This window comes from Eptatretus burgeri, chromosome 8 (genome assembly GCF_056783735.1).
Source record: "Eptatretus burgeri isolate ZD-2024b chromosome 8, Ebu_testis_v1, whole genome shotgun sequence".
In the NCBI taxonomy this organism is placed as follows: Eukaryota; Metazoa; Chordata; class Myxini; order Myxiniformes; family Myxinidae; genus Eptatretus; species Eptatretus burgeri.
The window spans coordinates 86,798,296-86,825,797 of NC_140968.1; the positions used below are offsets into that span (position 1 = coordinate 86,798,296).

Here is a 27,502-nt window from a genome sequence, read left to right on the forward strand (position 1 = left end):
TCCTTCTGGTGCCATAAATGTTTCCAAAGGGCCTTTGCACAAAGAAACAGAGTATGTACTTCAAAGCCACTCTTTGTATCATAAAGGAAATGCCAAATAGTTGAAGGCAAACACATTTAATACCTTCACTTTATTTATATTATTTAACACAAATGCACATGTCTTTGAATCCCATCACTGAAAAAAAAAACCTTATCTTTGTACCTCAAGAGATGTTTGAAATCTTTCTGGTTTTTGTTCTTGCCTGGAAAGCCACAGACATGTAGGAGGCCCAATTGCTCCCCCTTAATTGGGGTAATGGAGCACAAAGTACCATTCTTCATGGTGGGAAAAACTTCTGGCAGATGTAGCTAACCACCTTTAAACTTTGTCCTCCTGGGAAGGTCAGTTCGCTGCATCATGTCCCAGTATGTGAAGGCACACCAGCTGTCCACCACACCAACAGCACTCATCCGTGACATTTTATTCGGATTTCACACCATTTCTGCTCATTCACAGGTTAAGATACATCTGAATATGTCTGGAAATTGACTTCCTGGGTTTTTGAGCTTGCACCAAATCTTAGCATTGACATGATCCCAAAAAATGTTTGTCCGGTTTGGGTTTTCAAGATTATACTTTGCAAAATTCAATCTTTGCTATTTGACCGATGTGAAAAATATGTGATTCTCTTTAAAATGAAACGTTTTCTAAATCAAATGCTTTTCTCTTATCGGGAGGGTGAATTTCAATGAAAATGGCATCGACTAAATTATTTCTTACCCCCGACAGCCAATCATCAACTACAACCCTTGGATGCTCCTGTACTTCATATCCTTCTTGCTTCTCGTCAGTTTCTTTGTTCTCAATATGTTCGTGGGCGTTGTGGTGGAGAACTTCCATAAATGCCGACAGAACCAGGAAGAAGAAGAGGCACAAATGCGAGAAGAACGCCGCCAGCGGCGTATTGAAAAGAAACGACGGCGTGAGTTTGCTTAAACGATGGTGTATACATCTCTTTCTTCAGTAATGTTCTAACTGATTGGTTGAGCCAACAAAAAACTTCTGGCCAATGATATGAAAGTTTACAAAGGAAACAGTGGAGGTGGAGGTTGTTTATGAATGAGAAGAATAACATGGTTTTGATGGCTTTGCACACCCTACTTCAGCAATCAAAATAACTCGAGCAATATCAAAAGCACACTACATTATACACGTGAAAGAAATAGTACAGTTAAAATGCATTTCACTTAAGAATGAGACCCACCTGCGCCTAAAGTGGTGGTAGTGTGGGGGGGAGGGGTTGGGTGGGGGAGGGGAGGGCAATGTAGCAGTTTTGGGGTCCCATGGACATGGCATCTTAATTTTTGGCAACCACTGTAAATGCATTCTCCCGAGTCCTTGTACCTAGAAAAATATGATGTTGCCATGTTTTTTTTATGTTGGCCTTTAATGACCTTGATCCAAGGTCGAAGTTCAAATGCCATTTTCACCAAAATTCAGCTTTTCCCTGATTTCAGCTTTTAGTTTCTAGCCTGAATGACATGATTGTGCTTGGATATGGAATACATACATATAGGCTGGGGGCCAGTGGGACCGACCTTGCACCCCCCCCCCCCCTTTTGCAACAATTTTTCACTGATACCACAGTGTTCATATATATCCCAAGTATCATAAAAAAGATGTTCCCAGAAAAATAACTCATTTGCACTATGCTTTATGAAGCTGTTTCTATTTTTGCATGTAATTAAGCTATCCAAACATTATTCTACATCTCTGACAACAAAGGAAATATGTTCACTCTATCCTTTGACCCTCCAAACATATGTGTAGATTCCTCATTTACAAATTTCCATGTACCAGAAGTTGAGATATTTACGAAAATAAGAATTTCCATAATGGCAGATCCTAATTAGCATATCAATGCATTTAAAATTATTTCCACGACTTTTACTCAAACAGAAATTATTTTACTTACACGACTTGTTTCCCTTAAACACCAACAGACATCATGTCACAGTTATGTATTATATCAGGCCCAGGTAATTAATTATATTGATTAATCTGATTTCACATGATTTTCGAACGATTCATTGTTCTTTGTATTTAATGCTAATTAGCCGACTTTAAAAAATTCGAAAACTTTAATATATTTTTGCCAGCCTGGCTTGTATCTGGCAACACTGAAGTAATGTTTTTTTTGACAAAAAACTGACATGTGTGGTAATTACAAGGAAAGAAAATGGAAATTCTTGCATTTTTGTGGGAATTATTGTCTTTAAGTCAAATTAAATTAATATGCAAATGAGCTAATTAGCATAAACAAAACCTATTTTAATACGTTAATGTACAAGCTTAAATTTGACACCAATTTTGTGATTTTATGTTTATATTTGACAGCGATATTGACATTTTGCCGATCTTTGTGAGATTCGTCTATTTTTGATTGGTTGCCATGGAAACAGCTTGATAAAGCATAGTGCAAATGAGTTATTTTTCAGGGAACATCTTTTTTCTGATATTTGGCATATGTATGAACACTGTGGTATCAGTGAAAAATTGTCGCAGGGGGGTGCAAGGTAGGTCCCACTGGCTCCCGGCCTAATGTATCTTAATTTTATAGTTATGTTCTTTTCAGAGAAAGATGAATAAAAATTATGTTGTTAAATGCATACAATCCAAAAAGAACGATGTCTATTTATTATTATTTATAACATAAAATGTCAAGAATGCAGCACAACCTGTGCTGATCTAGATAAAACAAGTATTAAAATTGTTCATCGGTGTTCCTTGGAGTTGGCTCGGCTAGGAGATGAAGCCATCCTCATGGCTATGATCCCAACCACGATGTGGCAACAGTATCATGAAAGGGCAGCTGTGTTGTGGACGAGATGAGAAGAAAATATTGTCCATCTAAAAAATGTCAAGTCTTCTCCAAACCCCGTGATATACGAGGGAGGGTGACTTGGTGATTATCATCACCAAAGTCCCCATGTCAGAGAAAGTGCAGAAAAACATCTGCACCCAATGTGAAATTGGCCAGAATGAGTATGCTACCTTCGTTGAAGAATGCATCAATAGTGACAAGATCCACATCTGGGCAAGAATGAAAAAGGTTCAGCTGAAAACATGGACAAGTGCAAGAAAGGTGGTGAAGCATTAACTGGTTGATCAAGTAATAGAGCTGAAGGATAGCAGGGCACTGCTTGCCCAAATGCTGATTGTTGCCAGGTCCCAGCCATTTCAGGTCCCATCTCGAGGAAGCCATTGGTCAGTATAAATTCACTTCACTACCCAAGCTGTTCTGCATGACTGGAGCACTTCAACCATGCATTGACAAAAGCAAGCTCATGGCCATACTGGATGAGCTCCCCAAAGATGGGGCAACTGATTGTGCTCAGCTGCCAGAGAATGTTAACAATCGATGATGTTCAACTTCCACAGGAGATGGTCACCATCATAGATTGCATGGCTCTGGTGCATGCAATGGGCAAGCCAGCATGGATAAAAATGTTCAGAGCTGGCCGATCATTTCACTGCCACACTGGACAGCAAGGCCAAAGACGATATGATGAGGTGCATCTCGTGTTTGATTGCTACGATGTTGTAACATCACTGAAGGAGAGCACAAGAGTGAGGCGCAAAGGTGGAAAGCAAGCCATCATCTATCGTGTGGAAGACAACACACCTATAGAGAAGGTATCAGCAAAAAAATTCCTTTCAAGCACAAAGATGAAAGACCAGCTAACTGTGTACTTCACAAAAAAGCCTTGCACCACTATAAGAAGACAACCATGAGCTTCATTGTCATTTCAAGGAAAGACGTGATGTCCGACAGTGTTGACATATTGCACCTCTGCAGCACATGAAGAAGCTCATACTAGAATCATCCTACACAGCCAAGATGTTGGAAACTGAGGAGCTTCAGAATTGTACACACAGTCCCCAGATAAAGATGTCCTTGTTCTGATTATCAGATGCTATCCACGACTGTCCAAAGACACCTACTTTGTCACAGGGACAGGGAACAAGAAACGAGTCAACCCGTTGTTACCCATATTCTATGCACTGGGTGAGGAAAAGGCTGCTGCACTGCCAGGCATCCATGCTTTCTCTGGAGCAAATCAAACTGGAAAGTTTGTTGCCAAGGGCAAGCCCAGCTGCTAGCAGGTACTGAATATGTTTTCCCTGGTGTGGTATCTGCCTTTGCTGCCCTTGAGAAGCGCATTGAGCCATCACCAGAAACAACTGCAGTTCTATAAAAGTTTGTCTGTCAGCTATACGAGCCAGGGACATCCACTTCTGATGTTGGCGACATCACTGGAGATTGTTCACAAAGAAACGATCAGAAGAGCAAAAGGTGCCACCCACTCGAGGAACTTTAACATAGACTATCGCACGTGCACATTGCCAAGCAATGATGTGGCTCCAAGATGATGTGGCTGACCTCCAGCTCCTGCCAGTGACAGACTATGGATGGAAAGTGGAGGGTGATGGACTGGTGGCCATCCCAACAATGCAGCTTCCTGCCCCACATGCAATCATACACCATACGAAGTGTGGTTGTAAGAAAACAAGATGCTTCTCCCACTGCTCCTGCAGATCAGAGAATACAAACTGCACAGATATTTGTATGTGTGGTGCAGATGATGAAGTTTGCACTAATACTTATCATGGACATGCTTTTAGGACTGATGATTATGAGGAGGATTATGTTGATCATTTGCTGTGAATATACAGTATCTTGATGCTGGTCCAGTTTCAGAAGGACATATGTGTGTGTGTCATATAAAGGGTTGATAAAGTAGTTAACTAGCAAGGTAATGCTCACAGATTTAAATTTATGTGCTGGGGCTAAAGGGAAATGATGTGACCATGATGCTGACAGAACAGAGTGAGGCAGAGCAAGAGGAAGAAGATTGTTACCTGGATGATTTGTTTTTGCAATCACGGGTATCCTCGCCACTCGAGGGCGAACCTCAGGACTTCCCTGCGCAAAGCACGGCCTTCGCTAGCCGCATCAAGAGGCTCATTAATCCATTGCGGTAGAAGGTCAGGCCCATTGAGGTTTGCGGGCTTATGTGACAGTGCCATTCCTTTTAAGGTAGTCAGGTTGTGCAGGCATATCATTTGCATATTAAATATCAGGGAGTGTTTAGCCCATTCAGACTCTTATCTTTGCTTTCTGCACTTTCTGCCATGCACAACAAACTGTTTTGGGCTTTTTTTGCTGAGCATTTCTGTTTCCTGTTATCTCGTCGCCGAAACACAGTTTCGTATGTGTCATATATCAACAGATGATTCAGATAATTCGGGCTTGTTAGGGAAGTGTGTGTGTGTATATATATATATATATATATATATATATATATATATATATATATATATATATATATATATATATATATATATATATATATATATATATATATATATATATATACGGGTAAACGCCAAGGTCCTCCAGAACAGCGTGTCGTACATTAGCTCATGTTCTGATGCAGGAATATCTGCATTTTGTAGTTTTCTGCATAATTAGCCGAAGATTGTGTTGCATTGACTTGTTGACTGCCGAGCATTAGCAGCCAGTTTGGCTGAAGTGTAATTATTTGTCGTGTGAGGTTTATTTAGCAGTACAAAATAAGAGGCCAAATGTGTAATTCAAATTTATTTACTCTTTCATATTACTGCGTTCTGAACATTCCCTTATACATGACTAGGAAGCATACCCATCCCAAATGACGGGAAAAACTTGCAAAAGTATCCATCCCCAGTGACCGGAAAAGTCATTTTTCCCATGATGAGCTTTCACAGAAAACTTCTCAACCCCCAAACCTTGCACAGTATCACCAAAAACAACAATGTCCAAGACAGCATTTAACAATAATCCATAGATATTATTTTAAATTCATAATTTGTAGCCTTGATTCATTTATTTGCAGACCTGCATGTGCCATTTATTTTATTTTATTTTTTTGAAATACCTTTGACTGAACAATATCGATTAGACTAGATCTAGGTGCTGACAAACACATCCTCGGTAATGAGTGCCGATAAATTGGACATCAACCACATTTAAGGTCCAACTGTGCCGAAGGAGAGGAGATTGGGACCATACTCTGTACAGAGCGTCGGTGCTGCTTCGGCAGTCTCCTTGGCTATTGCGCACAATCTTGGACGGGTCGCCACTCCGAATCAATATACCAGCATGCTGGCACTCATTTTGCCAACCTTGGAAGGATGACAGACCGAGTTAACCCAACTTGGTATTAATTCAACAACTGAGTGGGATTTGAACTCAGGACCCTCGGATCCAAAGCCCACCACCCTAACCATTGAGGCAACACCAGGCATGTGCCTAAGGCTGTGTCGGAATACTAGTTGAGCCTGTCGGCCTTCGAGTGCAACTCAGACCACAAGGTCAACTAGCCACCTTGAAATGTGACGAAGGCCGCCCAAACATGATAGTCGAGCCCATGGTCTTGAGGTACCCTTTAAATGTTCTTGAAATACATTTTACTTTTGGCGAAAATGCTGCACACAATTTTTTCAGACTTTACTCATGGCATTTGAATTAGACAACTTTGTTGAAATTTCATAAATGAAAACAACACAGAGCAATTAGAAAGATTTTTTTTTAACTGTTGAGTGTCTTCTTGGTATAGAGATTGCAATATATATATATATATATATATATATATATATATATATATATATATATATATATATATATATATATATATATATGAACAATCTATATTAAAGTCGATCTGGATGTGGACTCACACACTCACTGACACACAGACTGATTACAATATCCTCTCCCTTCGCTTCGGGAATACTGTAGATGATGCAAAAAATTCATTATGCATTGAGACGGAGGTAATCGGATTCTGTTTGTGGGAGATGTAACTTGAAGCCATGTTAATTTAAATGAAGCTCTGTTTGATCACTGAGTTTTCAACTTAATTAAAATCGGCCCTACTGTTAATACCTATAATTTTTTTCCTTTTATTGGGTAGTCTGGCAGCTTTTATTACTCCCATGATAGAAAATAGATGTGTGAACACGATTTCACTGTTAATTGTAAATGTTTAGAAATGAACAAGGTACACTTAATGGAAGTAGATTGCCTTACAACCATTGTGTGGGTAAGCATGGGAATGCAGGCAGAGAGCCATCGTAGTCTGCCGTGGTGTTCCACGTGTTGATTTTGCAGGAGCACAGAAGAAACCGTACTATATAGAGTACTCGCACACTCGCCTGCTCATACATTCGGTTTGTACAAGCAACTACCTTGACCTCTTCATCACTGCTGTGATTGGCCTCAACGTTATCACCATGGCGGTGGAGCATTATGACCAGCCTACGGTGAGCGCCTCTTAAAAACTAAAAAACAAAAGAAGTTGTAAAAATTGCAAACGTAGCAAAAGTTGTGCAGCTTCTCCGTCAAACTGACCTTGGAGTACAATTTACCACCACAGGTATTATTTTAACATAAAAGTGTATGTGAGTGTATGAGAAGCTTTTGCTGGTGGTTTTCTAGTGAGAGCAACAGGAGTTTTTTGTTGTTGTTGTTGTTGTGTTTTCAAATTCCATCTCATAAAATTGGCTGCAATACTATCATCTTTTGTGGGAGGCAGGCCATTACATGGTTTATTTATCTTCTTTATTTGAGCGAAAATTGTCTGTTTAATTTAATTGGGAGAGCATATCAACGGCATAAATTTGGGGCACATGCCACACTACCCTTTGAAAGTTGTGAGTCTATCTATTGTCAGGTGAGATATTGTTCAGAAAAGTGTTAGTTATGTTATCGACCCTGTTTTAAGTTGCCTTTAAATATCTTATTTTCTGTGCTACATATATATATATTGACGCAAGCTTGGGCCTGAGGAGATTTTGCGTTGAATGCGTGATTTTGGAACATCGACGTTTGATTAACGAACTTGGAAAGATCTAAAATGAATGATGTATAAAATTGAAATTGAGTAAATAAATCAACTGGATAAATCTAGCAAGGTGATGCCAATATTAATTTACAAGAAAAATTGCACTCCTGTTTCAATAACAATATTAAGCCGTGTGTGCAGCAGGTATAAAAGGAGGTAGAAATCAGATTTCTTTCCATGATTGAGGTGCTACTCGAAATCTCACATATGGATATATGGACTCAGTAAAAAGTTCTCCATGAGATCTCTGTCCAACACGGTACTGTGGGGATGTTGAAGTTTGCCACCAGGGTCCAAAAAGTCCCTTTTTGACAATTAGGACATTTTAAAGGGCTCATATATCCAACACCACTCACATATGGACTATTGTACTCTCGGTGAACCTGAAGACTGGACAACATGATTTCGAAATTCAAAATACCAAGGTTGCCCTTGCTTTATTAAAATAATTATCATGACTGCAGCAATGCCAACCCTCCCGATTTCATCGGGAGGCTTCCGAAAATTCACCCAAACTCCCGCCCTTACGATCACTATCCTTATCCTCCCGAAATTTTGATATTTTTGCACTGTTCACTAATCAGAATGTACTAGTATGAGAATTGAATGAAAAGCATCGTCTGCTACGTATAGCATGTGGTAACTCCATAACGTTCGCTGCTACCAAATTGTACGTAAAAAATTGCAAATTCAAATGAGGAGCAGCGAAACATTGGGTCTGGATCTCGCTTATGCGATCATGCACTGAGATTTAGTGCATGCGGTTTGTGTGCAATACAGTGCATGCGGTATGTATGCACAGTGTATATGCATGCGATACGCTCACTGCATGCAGCTGGGCCCGTACCAGCCCGGCGGTCGCGACCACCGTGCGGTGTTTAACAGCCCCTAGAGTTCTACGAGTCGCGCTGGAGCTGTGGAACATCGACTTCGAAGTTACCGATGCTTCAAGCCCTCGATGTTGATTACGAAATGGCAGAAAGAAGCTTACGAAGACCAAGAAATGGTCTCAGAAGTGCAAGACCGAATACAGTCTCCAATACCCGTGTATTCGAAAGTCTGAAAGAGGAATTCATCATGCGTATTGTCAGTATGCAGCGTTGATATTTCAGTTGAGCACGGAGGTCGCGATGATATTCGGAAGCACGTTGGAAACCAAAACGGCACACAGACATTGCAAAGGAGAGATCTTCGAGCACGAGTACCGGTACACTTCTGAATTATTTCACCAAACAAGGGACAAGCGAGGAAGAGGATGTTACCCGAGCGGAACTTCTCTTTAGTGGATTTATTGTGGAACATAACTTGCCCATATCAGTCTCAGATCATGCTGGACCTCTATTTCAAAAGATGTTTCCAGATTCAAAAGTTGCTTCAAAGTATGGATGTGCAAGAACAAAAACTTGCAAGATGTGCAAGATGTGCAAGAACAAAAAAAAAAAAAAAAAAAAAAAAAAAGCAAGAAAAAAAAAAGAAAAAAAAAAGAACAAGAACAAAGAAGAAAAAAGAACACTGGTCAACAATTTTTTACTTTCTGAATGTTGTCTAGATTTCTACAAGTGAATTAGGGTATTCTGGCACTGCTGAATCAGGAAATGGCATCCGTTTCTCTGGCATCCATCAACATCAGGTCAGGTTTTTGTGCAAAGTTGATTTGAAAAAATCAGATCTTGTGACAAAATCAATTACATTTTGTGGCATTACCAGCTGATTTTTGTCAACACATATCATCCCTAAACATGTTTTTAAGAAAAAAAATGTTTTGCCAACAACATTTATTGATTACATGATAGAAACATCGATTACTGTCATCTGAATGGTGGGCATTGATAAAGGTAAGTACAAGTAAATTGCATGTTGCGTCACCACTGTTCAAACTTCAGGGCTTGAACTTCCGTTTCTTCGAACTCCTGGAATGTTCAGCGGCAGGGAGGTCTCTCTTCAGATTCCAACAGTAGTCAGCCATCATGACTGCGTCCCAGCGACCCTGATACCTGGTCTCCATCTCCCCTTCATGTCCTGATGGAATCTCTCTCCCTGCTCGTCACTCATTGAACCAGGTTCTCAGGAAACCGGTTCATATGTGAAAATAGGTAGTGCATCTTGATGCTCATGTTGCAACCCAGGTTTCTGAAAGCAGTCAGCATGTTGTTGACAAGTTCTGCGTAGTTTCTGGCCTTATTGTTGCCAGAAAGTTCTTCACTACCAAAACAAATGTCTTCCACGCTTCCAGTTCCACTTCGTTCATTGAGTTTTGAACTCTGGATCTCTGATGAGCTGACGGATCTGAGAACCATCAAAGATGCCAGCTTTCAACTTCTCCATGGTCAATCCTGGAAAAGCCTGGCACAAGTAAGTGAAGCAGTCACCATCTTTGTCCAGAGCCTTGGTGAACTGCTTGATTAAGCCGAGCTTGATGTGCAGCGGTGGGAAGAGTATTCTGTCTCTGTCCACCAGAGGGTCGTTGATGACGTTCCTTTCTTTGCATGGCACCAATTCCTCCCACAGGCCAGTCCTTCTTCGTGTAATGCTGAGCACGGTCCCTACTATCCCACATGCACAGAAAACAAGGGTACTTGGTGAAGCCAGACTGTTGTCCCAACAAAAAGTTCACCATCTTCAGGTCAACACAAATAAACCACTGATGCTGATCATAACCAATTTTCTCCAGCACGTACTTCACCGCTTCATACTTCTCCTTCAGTGTAGTCGAGTGAGCGATGGGTACAGAGGCAAACTGGTTGCCGTTGTGTAGCAGAACACATTTCAGTGATCGCTTGCTGCTGTCAATGAACAGTCTCCAATCTTTGGGTTCGTACTGTGGCACTCCAAGCAGGCAGAAGCGCATGTCATAAATTGGCGCATGTAGGTATTGTACATTCTTCAGAGTTCGTTATTTCAAGAAATACAACTTTTTTGTATCACATTATTACAAAATCTGCCCCATTAACTTTAGTTTTGATCCACGAACTTTATGCTTTGCCTCACCAATTTTTGGAAGATTTTGAGGTTTTATGACTTCAAACTGATCCCTTTTCGACATAATCACCTAGAACTATCGTACCTGAATACTTCTTGTCATTAAAATAATTATTTCCAATCAAACAATTATTTGACATGACATTTACCCCACCAACTTCTTCTAAAATGCTCCACACATGCGTACATGTGAACAAAAATGTAAAAAACGACATGTGGCCATATCTCAAAAAACTTGACCTGATTGAACAAAACTAATGTGAGTTTTGGATTCAGCGCATCAGATTCGTCCTAAATCAGCTTAAAAATGCAGACAACAAATTTGTTGTTGACCAGTGTAATTGGTGAGTTGTCAAATGTTACTGCTTCATCTATTGCCGATATTGCTAGACTAGCTCCATTTAGCCTAGCTACAGACGGTAGCAATGACAGTGGTGAGGCCCAGCTATATCCTGTCCTGATTTCGTACTATGACAACAGTGCTGGGATTGTGAAAGCAAGGTTTGCTAAGTTTGCCTGCGTGCAAACAAGATTCCACTGGAGAAAACATTTTCAAACTGCTTGATCATGAGTTCAGTGACAGGAAAATTCCGTGGGGAAATTGTGTTTCCTTTTGTGCTGATAATGCCTCTGTCATGGTGGGCAAGCACAAAGGGGTCGCTGCTTATATCCACAAACAAAATCCAGAGTGCTGCATCATGGGATGCCCTTCCCATATGATGCACAATACGGCCAAGAAGGCGGCTCAGGCCTTACCCATTGAATTAGATGACTTTCTCATCGATATTTACTACTACTTGGACAAAAGTAGTAAACGCGTCAAAGGAGTGAAAGCACTGCAAGAACTCTGTGATGCCCCGACACACAAGATTCTGAAGCATGTCGCAACAAGGTGGCTGTCCCTTGGTCAGTGCCTAGACAGGCTGATTGAACAGTGGGAGCCACTTCGCCTCTTCTTCAAAGAAGAAATCCGAAGAAAAATGCAGGCAACTGTAGCCAAGACTCTAGCAACGAGCAAGAAGGAGGGCACTGTATCTACTGCCAGTGCTGGCACTGCAGGATCAAGCACTAGTGGAGCAGCATTCACCACTACCACTGCAGTATCTGCTGCGAAGAAGACAGCAGGGACAGCACCAAAACCAATGCTGAGAGCAGGTAGCATCACCGGCCCTTCATCACGTTCATCTACAAAGCAGATCCCTTCAGAGTCGAGAAAGACTGTGATAGTCCCATCTACAGGCAAAGAAGGACCCAAGTTAAGTTCTGCTTTTGCCAAATCACTTGATAGAAGCTCAGCAAAACCTTCGAATCGGAGGTCTTCTTCCTTGGCTGCACCTACCTCAAGCTCTCTACTCAAACGTAAAATTGGATCTGGTACTACGAGTCTGACCTCTTCTGCTGGCAGTAAACGCAAGTGTGATCGCCCTGCGGCTAAGTGTACTACGAGTTCTACAACTAAAGCGCATCTTCCTCAAACACTGTGCAGGAATCTAGAGAAAAACGTGTCAACAGGATGTTCTTGTCTCCACAAACAAAACTCTATTGTTTCTTCCTTCGATATGCTAACAAGCTTTTTGAGAAGGGGAATCTTCTGCTCCAAAGAGGCAGACCCTGTATTCATCTCCTGCACGGAGAATTGAATGGTCTTCTGAAAGATATCTTCGTACGGTTTTTGAAACCATCGGTGTCATCGGTTCCTCTGGTAAATGTACCCTTCTCTGACAGAAATCATCAGAAGAATGATGAGGACCTCATGATTGGGAACGATGCCAAACTGTATATAAGGGAACAAAGGAGTCTCAAGAAATCCACCTTCACTCTGAGTGGGTCAGACATCCAAGGTTTCTTCAGTGCAGTTCGCTCATATTATGTGAAAGCCTGCAATTACATCTTCAAAACCTGGCCGCCAGATGATGAATTAGCCAAGCATGCTCAGGTGCTGGATGTTAAGCTACACCAAGAAGTGGGGTTTGACTGTGTTGAGTTTTCATCAAGAAATTCCCCTGTCTGTTCAGTGGCGGTGATAGTGACATAGACAGTCTTGAGAGTGGAATTCGCTCACTACCAGGCAGACGCCTCCATAGCTACAATTGCTACTGAGACAGTGAGAGTGGATGAGCAGTGGCATCCAGATTTCACAGCTCACAGATCCCTGCACTGGTGCCAAGAAGTATCCTAATTTGAGCAAAGTGATGAAGGGAATCTTGGTCATTCCTCATTCGAGCATCATGTGAGCGGGCACTCAGTCTTGTACGGAAGAATCATACTGAATTTCGTCCCAATTTGAGTGTCAAAACCCTGGAAGCTCTCTTAATTGAAAAACTAGCTCATAGCACCCTTGCTACCAGAGAGAATACAGCAAAGACATAATCAGAAGGGCTAAAGAGCCACACAGCTGTCACTCAGCAAAGCTGCCATGGAAAAAGCAAGCAGCAGTAGTACCAGCCAGTAAGGTAAGAAAAATATTGCTTCTTTTGTGCTTTTTGTTAATCTTTGATTGTCCCCTAACTTACTAATATTAACATACATGTAACATTAAAAAGTGCACAATTTTCCCCTTTTTTTGTTCAAAAAGTGGGAATTCTTAACATGTTAAATGCTCCAAAATAGGGCTCAGAGGGCACGAGAGAGCGTCTAGAACCCCAGAGCTTCCAGGGCCCTAAAACGGGCCCTGGACCCACCCAAGGGTCGAGTGCTCCGCGCTCGAGATGTGCGCTTCGCGCACATTATTTGGTGTCAGTTGAAAATCCTCCCTAATTCTGATTTCCAAAAGTTGGCATCTCTGTGACTGAAACACAGCGATTTTTGTTCATAAACAATCACAACCACCCTCGTTTCCAATACATCACAGATTCATGTAATTAGTAATTACTTCTCTCTATTAGGAGAAGTAATTATGCATGCATCAAACCAACCTGTTCTAACCTCTGTCAAATGAAGTATCGAGGTCTTGTAATCAATAATCGTTCAGTTGTAGTTCTCATCATCAGGTACTTCAGTAAATAAGTAAAGCTTTGAGGTGTGATATTTGCCATTTTTAACCTTTTCCTTGCACCCATTTATTTCTTCAAGACGAGACAAGTCAGACAGTCGAAACTGCGGTTTCTGAGAGCTATTAGAACAGAGTTTTCAAAGAGGAAGCAAGAAGGTCGACTGTCAATTATTGAAGAAATAATCATGCTTGGAGTATTGCAATTTATCCAACGAATCATCATACGCCTCATTTTCGATGTGTCATGTCAAAAGCAGCAGTCCCAGCATCTTAGATAGTACTTTTGGTTCTGACGCAGACAGTAACTAAACAAAATGATCAATTTATAATATTGACCTCCTTGAATGCAACATTTCCAAACGACGTGTGCATTTCCTGCATTACTGCTATCACACAGCTCTCATCATCATCCGATAAACAATCAAGGAATTTTCGGAATTTCAAGAAGTGAAGACTTTCATACAGAAGCTTCTGTCACCAGATTGACCGATTGTCGTGGTGGCCAGAGATGACACCATTCATGGATCCTTCTGCAATTGAATTGGCTTCAATCATCACATCCCTCAGCTTGGCGTCAGCGAAACGAAACGCAGTCAATCCCGGATCAAGTGGAGCCTGGTACCGACGTATTTGCAGCAGATGAATGCCATTTCAATGGGAATGGCACCCTTCCCAACCACTTACTTTTGTTTTTTCAACGAACCTTCCGATAAAATGCTGAGATTCAAGGGACCATGTCTTTTCTTTCGAGTATAATACTCGATGGAACTCAATGGTGGGATCTTCAGCGACCTGTCTCCATTCTTCAAATATACTCTTTTCGAACCATTTGTGAGAACATTCACCACCCGCTGAACCATCAGACCATTCGTATAATGCATTGTGCCATGTCCAGTTTGAGTTTCCTGGCCAAAATCAACATTATCCCAAACAATTATAGTCAGTGTTCTTTGAAAATCTGGCTAGAATGTTACTCGTGGACTCGTGAATTCTGAGTTCAGCTAAACTCGTTTTAAGATGGACAACAGTCTCATGACACACAGTGACCATAACTGTGTTTACATGTGTGTAGGGAATGTTTTAGGTCGCCACAAAAAATAGACTGGACAATGCCAGGTACCCCTGCCACTATTGTATAAAGCAATATACAATGGTATGTCTAACTTGTCAAGAAGCAATGGGTATGCCCTTCACAGCATATACATTCAAGTGCATTGACGTTAGAGGCCAAGGACACTGAAGCCCAGGACAATGTTTCATCCCGTTCTGCATGAATAAAGCAGCATTAAACACCATATGCATTAATTCAATGCCTGAGCATTGTCCCTCTGAATTCTGTCCAGTCATTCATGGAGGTTGTCTTTTGGTTCGACAATTGCAAATTTCACTGTCATTGAATTATATTCCCTGTTGCCATTCGTCAATTCTATTCCCTGTTGCCACTGTCAACTGCCAAACGTCAAGGGTGTTACAATCCCCGTTGCTGACCCTCCAATCAACTATGGTCCACCTTCGCTTGTGGAAACGGGCTGCGGTGAACCGGTTGAAACGGGGTAAAGCTCCAGGGATCTGTGGCATCCATGCCGAACTTCTCAAGGCTGGTGGAAATGCTGCACTCGTGTCGTTGCATGCAGTTTTGTGCTCTGCCTGGAACACAGGCATCATCCCAACTGATTGGAAGAGGGGCCGTGTGTGTGTCTGTGTGTGTGTGTGTGTGTGTGTGTGTGTGTGTGTGTGTGTGTGTGTGTGTGTGTGTGTGTGTGTGTGTGTGTGTGTGTGTGTGTGTGTCAGTGTGTCAGTGTGTCTCCTCCATAACTCCAAAACCATGAAACCTAGCAGCCTGAAACTTTGCATGCATACTAAGAGAACTCCATGGAAGTGCATGACTGAAAATCGGGTGTTTGGGTTAATTCAAACATTCCTTTTGAAGATAATTGATGGCCTTATTTCATTATATCCTTTATTAGGTGCTATCCTCGGCCACCTCACTCTCTGGGGTCTTAAGGTGTATCCTGGGTTACCTCGCTGGGGTCTGCAGCTGCCATGTTTTTTGGCCTGCTCAACCATGCTTTGACTTGGAGCAGGCCACGATTTCTTAACGCTAAAGTTTTTTTTCTTTTTCACTTTTCTCACTCGTATTATTGAATTCCTGTTCATCATAGCTACAAATCGCCGTCTACATCACTTTTGTAAGTGCTGTCATTTTCAAATTAGGAGCTTGGAGCGATTTCATGCATTATTCATACAATTTTTCTCAATCTACTCTCACGGACTAATTAAAGTGTATCATCAAAATATGATTTCACTGTAAGGATCCGATATCGTCTGGACTAATTAAGTGTCGAAATCTGGAGTGAAATCTGATAATTAAAAGAAATAACAAGCCTTATAACTAAGCCCATTTACTTTAAGCAAGTAAGGCTATGGTCTCTCTTTCTCCATAGATACAAAAGAAAATGTGAAATTTCCAAAGCATTAAATTATCTTTTTCTACTGTTTGGAGAATTATTTTGAATGAATAAAGGATTAAGGAATGTGCCAAAATTAACCAGCTTCATTGAGCTATATGATTTATAGCATTCCCCATCCCCAAGAGGGACTGCTTATCCAAAGCATCTGCCAGATCTGTGTCTATATTTTCGGAGGTTTCGTGAGGTGCTCTTCAGGGAATCAAAGCAAATCTGGTGAAAAACGGATGTTTTAAAGTAAAATTATAATGTTTGCGCGGTCTGCGAACCAATGTACCACGTAGTGCATGCACGTGCGAGCAGGCAACGTGGTGGATTATATGCAACGTTTACTTCGCAGGCGATTAAACTTTGTGATGTCTCCAGGGTTGTTCTACGTTAAACAGCAACGCTTTTGTCGAAAGTCATTTTTTGAACAAATTCATTTGATTTCTTGAACTGCTGCAAGCGCAGTGAAGACCAGCTTAAAAGTTAAGGGGATCCTATATGGTATGCATTCACAGCCTGGCCAGCCATTACTTATCAACCATTTAATTGGAGTATTTGTTGAGTGCTTAATCCACTTGCCGAGCACCCTACCATCGATAGCGGTACAGTTCATGTCACGATCAGGACGGCAGTTACTTTCAGGTAGACATACATGATTTACAATGGTTACGTGGTTTCTCTTTGTGAGTTTCAAAACAAAATATAATCGATAACACCTGATTTCCGAGCCGTTTGCCATATTAACGGGTTTTCTAAATTGCAGAGCCAAATATTTTTTCCACCTGTCACATGACGATTGGCAGCTGTTTATAAAGATTAATGTTTTTGCACATCTTCCTGAAACGTCTATAATGCAACGTTGTTTTTTTAATTTGCTTGTTGAAATTCCCCCAAAACAAGGGTGAAAGCTACTCAAGGTTTTTGGGTTGTGTACAGTACTTCCTGTCGTCAGTAATCATACTGATTCCAATCTGCCGATTCCTGAAGAATTACCGATGTAGGCCAAGCAGTGTGCGTGCGTGCGTGCGTGCGTGCGTGCGTGCGTGCGTTTTCTTAATGAAGCATATATATATATATATATATATATATATATATATATATATATATATATATATATATATATATATATATATATATATATATATATATATATATATATATATATATATATATATCTCTCTCTCTCTCTCTCTCTCTCTCTCTCTCTCTCTCCCTCTCCCTCTCTCTCCCTCTCTTTCTCTCTCTCTCTCTCTCTCTCTCCCTCTCTCTCTCTCTCTCTTTCTCTTTCTCTTTCTTTCTTTTTCTCTCTTTTTCTTTTTGTCTTTCTCTTTCTCTTTCTCTTTCTCTTTCTCTTTCTCTTTCTCTTTCTCTTTCTCTTTCTCTTTCTCTTTCTCTTTCTCTTTCTCATACAGAGCAGCATTCTCCCGCGCATCTTTCTCTCGCTCGTCTCTCTCGAGACATGTTCGGGTGGTGTTTGTCTCCAGACCTGTCCAGACGGAGTGTGTATCCGAGCGATGTTTGTCTCTGGGCAGTGTTCGTGCAGTGTTTGTTTCTGGACTGCATTTATCTCCGGACATGTCCGGGTGGTGTTTATATCCAGGCGGTGTTTGTAGTATGACCATTAAAAAATTGATTACAGATTTTATTTTGTTTCCATCCTCACCGTTATTCTATGCAGAAGCATTTTGATAAGACAGTATGAATCGTAATTAATGCTCCACCACACAATTGCCTTCCCTTCCTCTCACCTCTCGCTCCCTTCTCTTCCCCCATCCCTCCTCACTCTCCCTCCATCCTCGCTCCCCCAACCTTCCTTGCTCCCCCTCCCTCCTCTCTCTTTCCACCTCACCCTGCCCCTCTCTCTCTCTCCCCCCCACCCCTCTCTTTCTCTCTCCCCCACCCCTCTCTTTCTCTCTCCCCCACCCCTCTCTTTCTCTCTCCCCCACCCCTCTCTTTCTCTCTCCCTTATTTTTCTCCCCTCCCCCCATTTTGTACTCCCTGCAAAGTGACAGGTGGGATTTGCTCATAATGAATAATCATGTATTTTCTTGGTGAGAGAATAGGTCGTTGGTGAGGAGTGTGGGTCTCTGTGATGAGGATCATGGAGGGATGAAACATCATCTATATAAGTCGGGCAACTTCGCTAAATATAGCATAACAATTGTGCATTTTGTGAGCAAAGCACCAAATTTGGCACACCAGTAGCCTATCATATTATGAACGGATTTGGATATTGGGCCATCTCAAAATTTTTGATGGCAGTGGAAAATGGCTGCCACAGCCATCAGCGGCTGAATTTGAGATGGCCCAATATCCAAATCTGTTCATAATATGTTGGGCTGCTCGTGTGCCAAATTTGGTGCTTTCCTCACAAAATGCACAATTGTTATGCTAAGTTGCCCCACTATATATACCTTGATTGTTTCTGCTTGAGTCAGCATGTGGATGTGGGTGTGTGTTGCGAGTGTATTTGAAAAGGGAAACTGAGAAAGGTGCAGCAGAAACGATGTGTGAGTGGATAGCCTAAGTGTGAGATCCTACCATTAATCCTATTAATCGGCTTGGCTCCACCGGCCCCTCGCAGCCTCGGCTCCTCGCTTGTGATGACAGTTAGTGAGGTAAAAACCAAAGGGGTTAAAGTGCCAAGAGCCAGCAGCGTGACCTCAGGGAACAGTGTCCGGCGCCCATTGAAAAAGTGTCCGCAAATGACCATTGAAAGAAAGATCAAATGAGCATTTAAAAAGAGCAAACAAACGACCATTGGAAAGAGACAGAAGTTGCAAACAACTGTTGGAAAGAGCCTCAATGACTGTTCAAAGGAGCCTCAATGACCGTTGAAAGGATCCAGTGTAAACGACCGTTGAAAGGAGCCTCAAATGACCATCAGAATGCTGGCACCACTTGGTATATTCATGAGGTATAACATCACTGGGTATACTCCCATGATGAGACTTGGCTATCTCACAATATTCCACCATCCAACTCCATCCGTTTGCACAAATATTCAGATTACTTATCCCACCGAATCTGTTTGAAGGTACGAATATCTTGTTTCTTCACAGATATGTGCATGACACACAGTTGGGGCGATTCTTTTTTTTTGGCACTTTTCTGTCTGCACCATTGTGATACATGCTCTTCATGGAGGTTTCCATTGCTGAATAAACAGAGTGCTTGTTGTCACAATGCTTGCTGATGATTGGCTGGGTGTCAATACTCACTGTGCCCGCGAGTGGCTGAGGGAAAGACCCTAACCCTAACCCTAACCCTAACATTATTTGAAAATCGCTCTGAACATTAACGACGATTACTTAGTGTTGGAGCCAATTCATGATGCGAGCTTTTCATATTGATGAGAAAATGTGTTTCTGAAATTTATTCAAGCATCAGATAAGTAGCACCCCCTCCAATGGAACAAAACTGAATGAAATGTCAGACTTCATCATGGCCTCATGTCAAAAAAATCAATCAAAACAGCATTCGGCCAAGTAAAAATCCCATCAGGAGAGAAGACTAGATAAAACTAGAACGGCACTCGTTGAGCGCATCGTCTCGCTTTGCGCATTCATTCTAAACAACAACAAAAACCAACATGAACTGAACACGCCACCATTATGGCCCACTGCTTTTATAGCCTGTATACCTGTGTCATGCATGCATCTTATAATGTCACATGGTTTCTTGCCATGGGTTATGAACGTCATACATTTAATTCTTCACCTGAATCGGGTCATATATCAGACGTATGAAGTTTCATATTTCTCAGATAAGAATTTTTATAAGTTTTTGAGTTTTTCAGACTAGCAGACAGACAGACATACAAACAGTGGTGAAAACATCACCTCTGTAAACCTTCGGTGGCGGAGGTTACAACTCTGAGATTTTTGGCCACATATATTTTTACAGCAACAAATATTATGGAGGAGCTTCTGTTGCCTCTTGTTTTTGTGAGGCAGAAAAACATGAGACGACATTATTGTACTTGGACATCAATTAATAGGACAGAAGAAGCCAATGGAAGCAAATGTCAGCATTTGATTTGAACTTGGAATCGTATACTCTTGAGCATTTGATTCTGATGGTAATTCTAATCAGGTGTTGTTGTAATTGTTGTTGTTATATTATTGGCTGAAATAATGTTTCATCTGTCACTCCCTTTTAAGTCTTTGGAAGAAGGCCTCAAGTTTTGTAATTACGCCTTCACCAGCGTTTTCGTCCTGGAAGCTGTGCTGAAGCTTGTGGCATTTGGCATTCGGCGATACTTCAAAGACAGGTAAACATTTTGCCTGTGCTAACTGTTTTTGTGGAAGTTGTCAAGGTTTCTAAGGCAGGGCTATCAAATATCTCACGTGCAGCTTTCACATTTCATGAACCTTTCTCTTCCATTAACTTCCAGGTGGAATCAACTAGATCTGGCCATTGTTCTCCTTTCTATCATGGGCATCACGCTGGAGGAGATAGAAATGAAGGCATCTCTACCTATCAACCCAACCATCATTCGCATCATGCGAGTTCTGCGCATCACTCGAGGTGTGGTTCCCACAAATATTTTCCATGTCCTTGCTTCATAAGACTCAGATGGCTTGGTGAAAATGTATCATAGCAGGTACCGGTAACTGAAGATTTGATTTGCTCATTAAATGGTGACTTCTTTGCAAGGTGGAGTATCAATGAAACTCATTTAAGTCAACTTCATCTGAACTCAGGAAGACTGTTATTTTTCCATCCCAATGAAGAGCACTTGGTGTTCACAGGTTGAAGCTTGTGGTGTACATGGGTACACCACATGTCAATAAATTGCAGTGACACAATCCTTCAGGCAATAGAAAATTCCAGCAAATAATTGAGCAATGCATTTCTAGAGATGAGAAACCCAGTTGGCTTTCAAATTTAACACAAGTTAAATTGGTCAACATGTGTTGAGGCTTGTGAAAGGGTAGAATAAGAGTGCAAAGGGTCCACAGATAGAAAGTGGAATTAAGGAGAAACGTGAGGACAAGAGGAGTTACAGGTATGGTGATGCTCCACAGAATGAGGAGAGGAGTTACAGGTAAAAGGGGAACAGGGTTTCAGTGGCTGTAGAAAATCCCAGAGCCAGAAACGGGAGAGACCATGCAGTGGCCTAAAAACTATATACGCAGGTGTGTTTTTAGATGAATTGATTAAAATACCGGTTTACTCTTCTTGCTGGTTCAACTGTTTGCATTGCAGTAAACCACAATGAAAGTGGGGGTGGCCGTTGGTATATTCAGAGTGAGATGGGTTGTGGACCAGATTAGTCTTGGCAAGTAGAAAATTGTGAAACAATTTGATAGCATTGGCACATTGCACCACTCTAACCAGCAGCCAAAAGGCTGCACACGAAAGTGTTTGCGTGAGTGCCAAGCAAAAATAAACAATTTTCCACTGGACTGAAATAAACTCGCAGTACTTTACCTGCGATCCTTGCTTTCATTTTAATTGGAAGTTAATTGAACATGGCACAATAATGCAGCCTTTTGATTGGCCGTGCTCGTTGGCTGTGCTACATTTTACACTTTAACGCAGGTGATTTAGCAAATTGCTAGAAATTTGAAGAAGATTCAGTTGCGCTTCAAAGAATAATAGAAGAAGTCATTTTTTACATACTCTGGACTTTGTTTTACCAAAATAGGGCTACTTGATAGTTTTCCTGTGGTGGGTGTGATTACCAGACACATTGGAACAAGGCTACCCATTTCTAGCTAATCTAGAATTTTAATTCCAGACAGGGTATTGTCATTGCCAACCATCTTTCCGTCCTTCTCCTATTTCGAATTTTCCGGTCAAACCACTGGGCCGATCCGGCTGAAATTTGGCAGCAACGTTCCGCTTCTGACTGGTAATGGGAATCGTAAAGCTTTGACTTTAAGTAAGGTAAAAATGGCCGACTTAGTAAATTTATTCAAAAATCTTCTTGTCCAGACCCAACAGTCAGAATGTCACCAAATTTGGGCTACAACATTAGGACACTGCCCTGATGTTGAATTGCGGATGCTATGCTGATCACTTGACCTGAAGTATGTTAAAATGGCGGTCCTGCAAAGTCCTTCCAAAATCTTCTCCTGATCCACCAGTCAGAATGCTGCCAAATTTGGGTTTTAACATTAGGCTCGGGTAAGGATGTTAAATTACAGAAGTCTTGCCAATCACATTACTGGAAGTGTGTCAAAATGGCCGACTTAGTCAATTTTGGGGAAAATCGCATGAATTCCTTCAGAAATATTCTTCTCCAGACCCACCCAGTCAGAATGTTACCAAATTTGGGTAACAGCATTGGGACATGGTCCTGATGTTAAATTGTGGAGCTCATGCTGATCAAGTGACCAGAAGTGTGTCAAAATGATGGTCCTGAAAACTCGTCCCAAAATCTTCCTCTCCTGATCCACCAGTCAGAATGCTTCAGAATGCTTCAGAATTTGAGTTACAACTTTATGCCAGGGTATGGATGTTAAATTGCAGAAGTTATGCCAATTGTGTGACCGGAAGTGTGTCAAAATGGCCGACATAGTCAGGTTTTGAAAAAATCATGCAAATTCCTTCAAAAATCTTGGCCAGACATACTAGTCAGAATGCCACAAATTTGGGTGACATTAGGACACATTCCTGATGTTGGATTGCAGAGGCCATGCTGATCACGTGACCGGAAGTGTGTTAAAATGGCAGTCATACAAATTCCTTCCAAAATCTTTTTCTCTCGAACCACCAGTCAGAATACGACCAAATTTGGGTTGCAACATTAAGCTGGTGATGTTAATTATATTGGAAGTCATGCCGATCACATGACTGAAAGTGTCAAAATGCCTGACTTGGTCAACTTTTGGGAAAATCGCATCAATTCCTTCAAAAATGATCTTCTCCCAACCCACCCAGTCAGAATGCTACCAAATTTGGAGTGAAACATTAGGCCAATGCCCAGATAAGCTGTGCAGGTCCAGTGGTCCTATTTTTGACTTCCATTTCACTCGACCAAAGGGACATCTCTTACATATAATGACATCGCTGCCCCTTGTGGTTTGAGGAATTGTTACCAAAATGTACATCTATACCAAACTCAAGTATTTGGATAAATATATATGCAGAAATATGCATGAGCTCAAATAATTAACCCCACCCTGTGATAGTGGGCAGGGTGAGGATGATCGTCTTCATGCGTTTCTTTACCTTTGCTAGTGGTTCCATTGACAAAGTCATATCAGGGAAGCACCACAACAGAGCTCTTTGTGTTCTCAAGATGACACTTGAACCCCTCAATTTTTTTTTACTCAAAGCCTTTGAAGCAGAGAAGTGTCACATGTTGAATGAGGTGAAAGGCTCATTGGGTTGTCTGGCAGCAGTCCCAACTCAGGAATTACTCTCTGGTGTGAGTTCCAATGATGACTGAATGAGAGTCTTCACACAGTATAATGACTTCAGGGAAAAGATTTGCAGGGGAAAATAGGGGCAAAACTGCACAGTTTTGGCAAGACAACATGTACCAATTCTGGCTGATCATGAAGTTTCTTAAAGCTACAAAGGAAAGTAATCTTGAATTGCATCTCATCTGCTTGCAAACCTTCTGCCCCTTGTTCTTCAGCTATGGTTATCTCAACTATGATATATGTACAGTCTGTTCCACCTTCTGACTCTGTTAAATCTTCCCAACTTTCATCCTGGAACTAAAGAGCTCCTTAGGCAAAATCGATTCAGCGTGAACCAGTCAGAAGTTCCATCCTCAAGAAATGCAGTAGATAACATTGAACAAACTATAAACTGTCATGCAAAGTCACATTGAGGCATCATTGGCTTCAGCAGGAACTACTCAGCTTCCTTTAGATGCTGCATCATGAGATTTGCTGGAGCAAGCTACCTCCAGGCAACTATGGAAACTGCAGCGATGGGGAGTCTACAAACAACATCTCATGAGGTTGTCAGATAAACAGTGGTAGTTCATGGTGAACCAGGTGTCTGCAAGTTTGTGGATGCAATTGGAAACGTAATCAACCCATTTGAAGTTGATCACAATGATGCACTGCACTGCCCATCATTAGGGGCACCAGCACCAAAATATTTGGAAAGAGATCCTCTCTCAGCTGAGGATAGAGGAAAGGATGCACTTGAATCCTTTGTGCAAGAGAATCTAGTTGAGGAAATATAAAGGTTCCATGATCCTATAAAAACTAGAACAGCACTCTTCGCCATCACAACATCAACTGATATACCTCTGCCCACATTATTACATCATTACACATAAAAGTATTCACCCCTTCCAAAGTTTTCACCTTTTGATTCCACCTGAGCTTATTTCTTGATGCTTTCAAATCAAACTTAACATATAGAGTCTTCACAAACTACTCCTAAGTGATAAAGCTAAAAAAAAAACAGCAGATTAAATGTTGAATAAGTGAGATTAACAGAGAAAATCAGATGATCTCAGTTGAATATGTTTTCAACCCCTTTGCCTAATTAACCGCAAATTACTCTGGAGCAAATTATTTGTTTGAAAGGTCGCAAAATAAGTGTAGTTGGTTTCACCTGTACATGATTAATGGTTTAACTTAAAAATTAAGCTCCTCCACTTACCGAGTGAGATTTAAGGTGCAAGTTACTTGGTCAACCAACAAAGCAAACTTGAAGACCAGGGAGTTGTCCAAAGAAGTCAAACATAAAGTGGTGGAGAAGCACTGTTCAGGATTGAGTTATTTGAAGATTTCAAAGGAGGAGATTGGGACCATACTCTATGCAGAGCGTTGGTGCTGCCTAAGCAGTCTCCTTGGCTATTGGGCACAATCCTGGACGGGTTGCCACTCCGACACAGTATACCAACATGCTGTCACTCATTTTGCCGACCTCGGAAGGATGACAGGCCGAATTTACCCCACCTGGTATTAATTGAACAGCTGAGCAGGATTTGAACTCGGGACCCTTGGATCCAAAGCCCGCCACCCTAACCATTAAGCCAACACCAGGCATAAAATTTCAGTCACTCATTATCCCTTTGAGTACGGTGACATCCATCATTAAGAAGTGGAAGACTTATCATACCACCAAGACACTACCCAGATCAGGTCGCCCATGCAAACACAGCAGCAGCACTAGCAGAAAACTGGTTTGGGATGTCACTGGAAATCCAACGATGACTTTGAAAGATCTGCAAGGCTCTTTGTTTGAGATGAGGATCAGTGTTCATCAATCAACAATATCCCATTCCCTTCACAAAGCTAGCCTCTGGACAGGTGGCAATAAAGAAGCCATTACTGAAAATGTCTCATATAAAAACTCATATGGAGTTTGTGAAAAAGCATCTTAATGATGCTGAAGGCATGTGAAGAAAACTTGTGGTCAGACGAGACGAAAATTTAACTTTTTGGTCTAAATTCAAAGTGTTACGTCTGGCGCAATCCTTACACTGCACATCAATCAGTCAACGCAATCCCTACTGCCAAGCATGGTGGTGGCAGCATCATGTTATGGGGTTGCTTTTCATCAGCAGGAACTGCCACACTTGCAGGATAGAAGAGACAATGAATGGTGAAAAGTACAGGACTATCCTTGATGAAAACCTGCTTGAGTCAGCCATGAATCTGAAACTGTGTAGTAGATTCACATTTCCGCAGGACAATGATCTGAAGCACAAAGTTAAGGCCACACTGGCGTGGCTGAATAAGAAGAAAATAAATGTTCTTGAGTGGCTTTGTCAACGTCCTGACTTGAACCCAATTGAACATTTATGACGAGACTTGAAGATTGCAGTCCAACGATGATCCCCATCAAACTTGGCAGAACTAGAGCAATTTTCATGCAAATAATGGGCAAATATTTCACCATCTCACTGTGCAAAGCTTGTAGAGATCTTCCCAAAAACACTCATAGCAGTCATTGTTGTGAAAGGCGCTTCCACCAAGTACTGACCTAAAGGCCCGGTCACACCTTGACGTTTTAGCCAGCGATGGCAACGTATTAAAATGTATGTAAAACGCTGGCTGACGTTGAACTTTTGATGTTTTTTTTTAAGATTCGGACGTATTCATAACGAGTTGGTCGTATGCATAACATATTAGTAATGGACACAGAACGTTTCGTTGTGTTATAGATAACTTATACCAACGAATGCTGAACCTGTTGTCGGCCTACACAACCTATGCCCAACGATAGTCTAACTTCGGCATAGCGCGCTGCACGCATCGCCGACGATGTCGTGACGTAGCCTATTAAAAGGCTGACGCACAACGATTTGAATCATAACTGCCGTAGAAATGGAAGTGACAACATCGCGGTCACACCTTGGCGATCTTGCCAGCGTATGCCGACCTAAGAAAAATGTGTCTAAAACGTTGGGGCACGTCAAATACGGTATGAGTAAGTTTGGTATACGTGAGTACAACGCTAAAGTATGCTATCATACGTCGTAGTAAGTAGAGTACGTCAAGAAATTTTAAACATGTTCAAAATTTTACGACGTACTCGGCGTATGACACACGTTCCACATGCGATGGGGATAAGTTTTACACACGATATGTGGACGCTTACACACGTCCAAAAACGCTACTTATAAGCTACTCATAAGTCGAAACATGTCGCGGTAATGTCTTTTTTACGCGAAACTTATTTCTAACTTATGTTTGACGTGCTTTGAATCAATTCTTTACGTAGTCCCAACACACATCGACGTATGTAGACGTATTCCAATGACGTCTTCCGGTCGACAAAAAAAAAAAAAATGAACGTGTTTCTAGCTTACAACTGCCATATAAAGACGTGTTCCCAGCGGTTTTGGGAATTGGTATATAAAAATGCTGCTCATAAAAGGGGAACCCAACAGTGTTTTCGAGTCCTTTTTGAGTCGATGTCCATGTCAGCAGTAACAGTATCAGTATTAGTATTAGTATTAGTATTAGTATTAGTAGTAGTTTGTTCATGTTGGCAGTAGTAGGTGAGTGTGAGGGGGAGGGTGTGGGTTATGATGGATCGTCCTTGCATCCGCGTGTCCACGGGTAGGTTCATAGGCTGCCACTCAACGATTTAAATGGCTGCATCTCCACTATTGAAAGTAGCCGCTTGCGCTCAACAATTGGATTTTTTTTACACTCAACGACTTTTAAACGGTACCACTCACCTATTTTCATTGTTTACAATGAACGATTTAA

General features: G+C 41.4%; 1 protein-coding gene across 1 annotated transcript in view; it reads left to right on the plus strand.

Moving 5' to 3' along the window:
* Positions 1-27,502, plus strand: part of LOC147022212 (voltage-dependent T-type calcium channel subunit alpha-1H-like) — a 481,200-nt gene that overhangs the window by 440,486 nt on the left and 13,212 nt on the right. The window contains exons 25-28 of the mRNA XM_085890488.1: positions 772-964; positions 7,199-7,350; positions 20,522-20,631; positions 20,755-20,888. Coding sequence (XP_085746614.1) covers positions 772-964; positions 7,199-7,350; positions 20,522-20,631; positions 20,755-20,888 — 589 coding nt within the window. The remainder of the gene's footprint in view (positions 1-771; positions 965-7,198; positions 7,351-20,521; positions 20,632-20,754; positions 20,889-27,502) is intronic.